At 35.5% G+C, this 6,781-nt stretch overlaps 1 protein-coding gene across 16 annotated transcripts in view; it reads right to left on the bottom strand.

Annotated features, from left to right (window-relative positions):
• Positions 1 to 6,781, bottom strand: part of DMD (dystrophin) — a 2,092,562-nt gene that overhangs the window by 1,206,682 nt on the left and 879,099 nt on the right. For all 16 annotated transcript variants that reach the window (XM_053201917.1, XM_053201921.1, XM_053201923.1 and 13 more), the window contains 3 exons: positions 4,921 to 5,031; positions 4,359 to 4,532; positions 569 to 724 (listed from right to left, as the gene is read on the bottom strand). In XM_053201917.1, the coding sequence (XP_053057892.1) occupies positions 569 to 724; positions 4,359 to 4,532; positions 4,921 to 5,031 (441 nt within the window). The remainder of the gene's footprint in view (positions 1 to 568; positions 725 to 4,358; positions 4,533 to 4,920; positions 5,032 to 6,781) is intronic.

A 6,781-nucleotide genomic window follows, 5' to 3' on the forward strand; every position in this document is an offset into this window, starting at 1 on the left:
AAAAATACACAAATAATCAGAGAGCAATAGGACTTCACTGGATATCCATGCTACCTTATTAGCCAAATGTGGTGGATCATGCAAGACTTGCCACACAGGGAAATAATTTCTATGGAATGTGACAGCTCTATTACACCTAATGTGGTCTATGTGGAATGTGTCAACTCCATTGTATCTAAATACACGTAAGCGCATTAGTTTATAAAAGGCTCCAGCCTTTAAGTCATCACAAGCAAATTTATACAATGAAAAGAAGGCGCGTTTAGAGGAAAGAAACCTTTTTAAAACCATACGATGGGCCAATAAAAATCTCTTTGAGCTGTACATATTTTTTAATGCAGACTGGGAAAGAAGATCCTTATGGATTAATTATTGTTTCTTAACAAGAACTACACGTGGGACTATATCTATCTCTATCTGTATGCATAAATGTGTGTATGTATCTATCTATTGAGAGAAAATGATTAACTTTCTAAGACATTAATTGTGCATCATTACTACTTTTTGTTTTGCAATTTACAAGGAAAGTGGTAAACAGCCAGTGTTTCTGGTTCCAAGGCACACTCACCTTTGCTCCCAGCTCATTATAATGTAATTTCAAAGCCGTGACTCTTTCATCAAGTTCTTTAGGGTTTTCTGTCTGTTTCTTCTGTACAATCTGACGTCCAGTTTTTATCACCATTTCCACTTCAGACTTCACTTCACTCAGACTTTTATACAAGTTCTAAGTTAAAACATAAAACAAAATAATAAGCAATAGTGTCCAACTTATACTGTCATGATTAATAAAAAAGAAATAGAGGTGGAGGTCACTTTCATTTTCATTCCATGTTTACAGTTTTAATGTAGTAGCATTTTGCAGCTGTGATCAATATGTAGCCTCGGCATTTTCTGTTGATTTAATATTTCTATTTGCAATTATATATAGACATACAGACATGCAGATTCTGTAGTTATTCTTACTAAAGTAAGTGTACCTCATGTATACATTTACTTTTACAAACCAAGTTGATCAAGATTATTTCTAAAAGTTAAATCCTTTCTATTTTAAATGTTTTAGTTATAAAATAGTAGCTGGGAGTTTGGAAAAATTCCTTGACTCTTTCACCAGGTATTTATTGAGAGCCCAATACACCAGACAGTATTGGATTCACTAGAGACACATTCACTGTTGTTCTCACACATTTCAGTGGGCATGAAACACCTAAATTTCCAGATCACAATTTCAACATCTATTAGTTAAATCATAGACAAGGAAGGCAGGCAATTTTAAATATGCCAATTACATTACATAAATGTCTTTTCTAAATGGGGCTGATCAATTGAATACAAACAGATACAAAAATATAATTTAAAAACTCACATGGACATCACAACCATAAAGAACAAATGTATTACTTCAGGAAAGTATACTGCTTTCAGACTTACGAAACAAGCATCACAACTTCACCTGACAGCTATTTTCCTGGAAAGATATGTGTATGTATGGAGGCATGAAAGCATACACATAGGCACAGGTGTATATGTGAAGACCTGCATATATAATAGTTTACATGATACATTGTTGCTTTCACATGTTCAGTGGTAAGTGTGAACAACTACATGTTTTATTGTTACTCAGAAACAAAGTTACTAGTGGGTAGCTGCTTTTTCTTGGGAATTACAACTTGGTTTATTTTCTCTTTTCAGTTTAAAATCAATGCCCACAACAATACATTTTGTAAAGGTTAAGCAAATATTAATTAAAGCTAATACATAATCTATTTCCATCTTAATCCCTTCTTTGATGGTTGTTTTGTGTTAATATTCATTTATTAATAATTTTGGGTTCTGAGTTTCCAGATGATTTTTTTACTTCATTTTATTTCTAACCTAGAAATGATAAAATCTCGGTATGTAGAAACATTCAACCATTAACTGTACAGAGGGAATCAATTCTGTGAATTTTGAAATCAGAGATATATGCAAATGATTTACTCTTTAAACATAAAAAAAAAAAACCTCAGTGATTTAAATTTATGTTGAAAGTTCAAAGTACTGCTAGCCGTTAAAATCATGTCATTCAGTATGCAGAAAAAATATTTATCACCAAGGGAGGGAAACTTCCCTTATATTTCTTTGTGTTCATGCTGGGAAGACTTTTTTGTTAACTCAACAAAAATTTCTTGAAGGCAAAGGCAATGATTATAGTATAGCCAATGAGGCATATTTTTTAAATGTTTTTGTTTATTTTTGAGACAGAAAGAGAGCATGAGCAGGGGAGGGGCAGAGAGAGAGGGAGACACAGAATGTGAAGCAGGCTCCAGGCCTCTGGACTGTCTGCATAGAGCCTGACACGGGGCTCAAACTCATGGAGTGTGAGATCATGACCTGAGCCGAAGTCAGAGGCTTAACCGACTGAGCCACCCAGGCACCCCTGCAATGAGGCATCTTAAGTACTTTTTTAAAATATAAAAGTTAAGAAAAAAAAAAGGTATCCTTATGGAAGGACTACTTGAATTGCTCCTGACTTTAAACCAGAACTAGAAACAAATTGAGCAAGTACTTGAAGCTGTTTCAGGGTACCCTCAGGGCAGTCACAGCTGGGTGCAGGGAACTTTGTTTCCACCTCATACTTACCAGCAGACAAGTTTTACAAAGTACTATTAGAGACCTATTCATGGAAGGGAACAACTCTCCCTTTGGGGATATATTTAACCATGATGATAGTATAGTTGAGTCATTCTGCTTTCAATAATTTATGCAAAATTTAATAGGTGATATCATCCTAGAAATCCCTAATGTTTGCTCATCTAACACCAGCTAATAGTTACATACTGTTATATTCAAATTTTATTTTGGGGGGCAGGAACATTTATAATCATGATGCCACTAAAATGCAGCCTTTATTATGAAGAAATGTCACTGCACACAAAATTTTTCAGAATTTTTCACAAAGAAATACACAGATTATAAAATTTTTGTTAAAGGATACTTTCCCACTCAAAATAATATGACTGAAATGCATCTAAAATGTTTCTTTTAAGTTTATGTTAGGGAGTCAATGCAGAAACAATACTAAAAACACAAAGTACTAACGAGATAAACTTGTTTTCATCTTCAATGTTAATAACATTCAGTGCTTTTGTTTTATGTGAACTTCTACCCCATTGCCCAAAGTACACATAGAGTTATAATAACAGTTGTATTACTCTAGGAGATGCCTTTGTAATTCAGCCTTAAGTTTTCAGAGAAGTCATCAGACATGGCGAATTTCCAATAATTGCAGTAAGGGACACAGCTCAAAATCCCCAAATCCTCTGAAGATTTATGCTACAGGCTAATCATGTGCCTTCCATGCCTTTTGACTCTGTCTTTGAGGTGTGGTGGGACTTCAGTATATATCCAGCACTGATATTTAATGGAAAGATACTAGGATTTGGAGTAAGAGTGCCTGGATTGGAATCTTCCTCTTGCCCTTCACCAGCTGTGTTGTCTTTAAATTAATGCTCATTAGGGGCGCCTGGGTGGCTCAGCCGGTTAAGCATCTGACTTCGGCTCAGGTCATGATCTTGTAGTTTGTGGGTTCGAGCCCCACGTCGGGCTCTGTGCTGACAGCTCAGAGCCTGGAGCCTGCTTCAGATTCTGTGTCTCCCTCTCTCTGACCCTCCCCTGTTCATGCTCTGTCTCTCCCTGTCTCAAAAATAAATAAACGTTAAAAAAAATTAAATTATCTCATTAATCAGTGGCCTTGAGAATTAGGGACAACTTGTATAGATCACTTAGCTTACTTGGTATTCATTTCTGGAACGGTTTCATTATTGTAGTTGTTGCTGTTGTTGCTGTTTCCAGACATCTAAAATTCTTTTCAGAATTTACATTTAAAATATATATTCAAAGTACTACAAAAATTAAATGGGACACCTCGCTGGCTCAGCTGGTTAAGCAACCGACTCCTGGTTTCAAGTTAGGTCATGATCTCATGGTTTGTGGGTTCAAGCCCCAAATCGGGCTCTGCACTGTCAATGTGGAGCCTGCTTAGGATTCTCTCTCTCTTTCCCTTTCTGCCTCTCCCCTGCTCTCTGTCTCTCTCTTTCAAAGTAAATAAATAAACTTAAAAAAATAAATAAAGGGTATTTCCTCTTATATTCTACACAGTCCTTAGAGAATTCTGGATTCCACAAAGACACCTACAGAGGATGTATTAAAAGGGTACTATTTCAGTAAGTGTTCTCGTCTCTCAATACACATGTGCTAATGTTTGTTGTTAATCTTAAAATAACATTGTATAATTATCATAATTATCTGGAAACAATCTTCTGTTACAAAGGAGGGTCCTCACATACTTCTTAATAAGGAAAGTCACCAGAAATACCTACCACACAATGATTTAACTGTGACTGTACTACTTCCTGTTCCACGCTCTTTGTTTCCAACGCAGGCAAATGCATCTTCACTTCATCTAAAATCATCTTACTTTCCTGTAGACGCTGCTCAAAATTGGCTGGCTTCTGGAATAATCGAAACTTCAAGGAAACATCTTGCAACTTTTTCTGGAAAGACAAAGACAAAGCATCCCTATAGTTTCACATTCCAAACAACAGGCAGCCATACTTTTGTTAATAGATTTTTCTTTATCCCTAAAGATAAAAAAAAGTTAAAAAAAAAAAAACTAAAGCAATTCTTTTCTACCTTTCCAGCAGAAACAATACATATATTTAAATTCAGTAGTTGTTCTTAACGTGGTACTAAATAAAGTGTAATTTATTAATTTTATCTTTAAAATGGAAACCCCTCCAAATCTGTATTATTTACAAGTCATATTATAGTTTTCAAATAATGCCCTCAATCCTAATTTTGCTAATAATCAAACTGTCTAATACGGAGTATGTTTTAATACCCAACTAAAACCATTTCCTTAGTTTATGCAATAATATGTACCTGGGCCACATCGATTTGGGACAGCACCCTTTGGGCAGTCTCCTTTCCCTGGTAATGTTTCTTCATTTCTTCTAAACTGATCTCATGACTTGTCAAATCTGATTGGATTTTCTGTTGGGAGGAAAGCATTATTAGTCAGCATGCTTTGCAGGTTATTGCAAAGAATAACACTTTCGAAGAAGATGAAATTCTGAAAATCTCTTAAACCACTATTACAATGTAGCCTCCTATAAAAAAACACTACTTTTTTTTACTTACCAAACATTATCAAAAATGAAATGGCTTATTTTTCTCCTATTTGGGTTATTAGGAAAAGAAATTATCCTTTGGAATCAGCAATAATGAATAGCTATTTCAGATATTTTCAGTAGGAAATAACAGTTTCCATCTAATATTTAAAACTGATATTCATTTATCTTGGAATTTACACTCAAATCTGACCAAAGACAAAATATTATGCACACACACACACACACACACACATATATTCATATGTATGTGTGTATGTGTATATATGTATGAATATAAATATATATGTGTATATATATATATATACGTGTGTGTGTGCGTGCATGTGTATGTATATGTATGTATGTATATAAGCTGTAACAGGGATAAGATATAATGAAAGATTTGCATGTGGACAATATTCCTTAATAGTGATCTTTATTCAGTCATGTTGTGCCACATTTCAGTAAAATTTCAGGGAAATTATGGATTTAGGAAAGTGAAGTTAAATCCTTTAATTGGCCTTGCTTTCTGTCTGATACTTAAAAGCTTCTTAAAAAGACTCATTTGTAAAATTTAAGTAACTATAAAAATGGCTGTATTTTCTATATTAAATAGACATTTTTTTAAAATTTTTTAACGTTTATTTATTTTTGAGACAGAGACAGAGCACGAATGGGGGAGGGTCAGAGAGAGGGAGAGAGACAGAATCTGAAACAGGCTCCAGGCTCTGAGCGGTCAGCACAGACCCCGACGTAGGGCTCGAACTCACGGACCGCAAGATCATGACCTGAGCGGATGTCGGATGCTTAACTGACTGAGCCACCCAGGCGCCCCTTAAATAGACATTTTTGAGTGAGTTCTATTCAAATGTATGTCTGTATTTGACTTGTACACTTTTGAGCCTGCCACAGCAGTGGGACCAATTCTGTAGTGTGCAGAGGCTCAAACAATAAATTCATTCATTTCTCTCTGCCAGAAAGAGCAAAAATCAGGAAGTGGTCAAATTTTTCTAATTTAGGGGCGCCTGGGTGGCGCAGTCGGTTAAGCGTCCGACTTCAGCCAGGTCATGATCTCGCGGTCCGGGAGTTCGAGCCCCGCGTCGGGCTCTGGGCTGATGGCTCAGAGCCTGGAGCCTGTTTCCGATTCTGTGTCTCCCTCTCTCTCTGCCCCTCCCCCGTTCATGCTCTGTCTCTCTCTGTCCCAAAAATAAATAAACGTTGGAAAAAAAAATTAAAAAAAATTATTCTAATTTAAATTTTGGTTGCTGTCAGATTATCGCAAGTTAGAAAAGAAACTGATTAACTTATACCACAGTGCCCATAAAGTTTTCATGAAAACAATTTGCATAATGCATATTAGTCTCACCTAATTATACCAGTTGGAGTCAATTCTAGTACATATTACTAGAAAATAACAACAGTGTGATTAGAAGTTAGTTACCACAGAGAACTACAACCCAGCCATGAGTAGTGAGAATTATCCTAAGAAAATGGGTTAAGGGGTGAAGGAGTTACTTAGGATATAAGGCTATAAATGTACATATATACCTTAATATTATTTCTTAGCATATTGATTCTAACCATTATAGAGACAAAGTAATTATGGATTACTTACATAATTAGAATTCTGG

Source organism: Acinonyx jubatus, chromosome X, assembly GCF_027475565.1.
Source record: "Acinonyx jubatus isolate Ajub_Pintada_27869175 chromosome X, VMU_Ajub_asm_v1.0, whole genome shotgun sequence".
In the NCBI taxonomy this organism is placed as follows: domain Eukaryota; kingdom Metazoa; phylum Chordata; class Mammalia; order Carnivora; family Felidae; genus Acinonyx; species Acinonyx jubatus.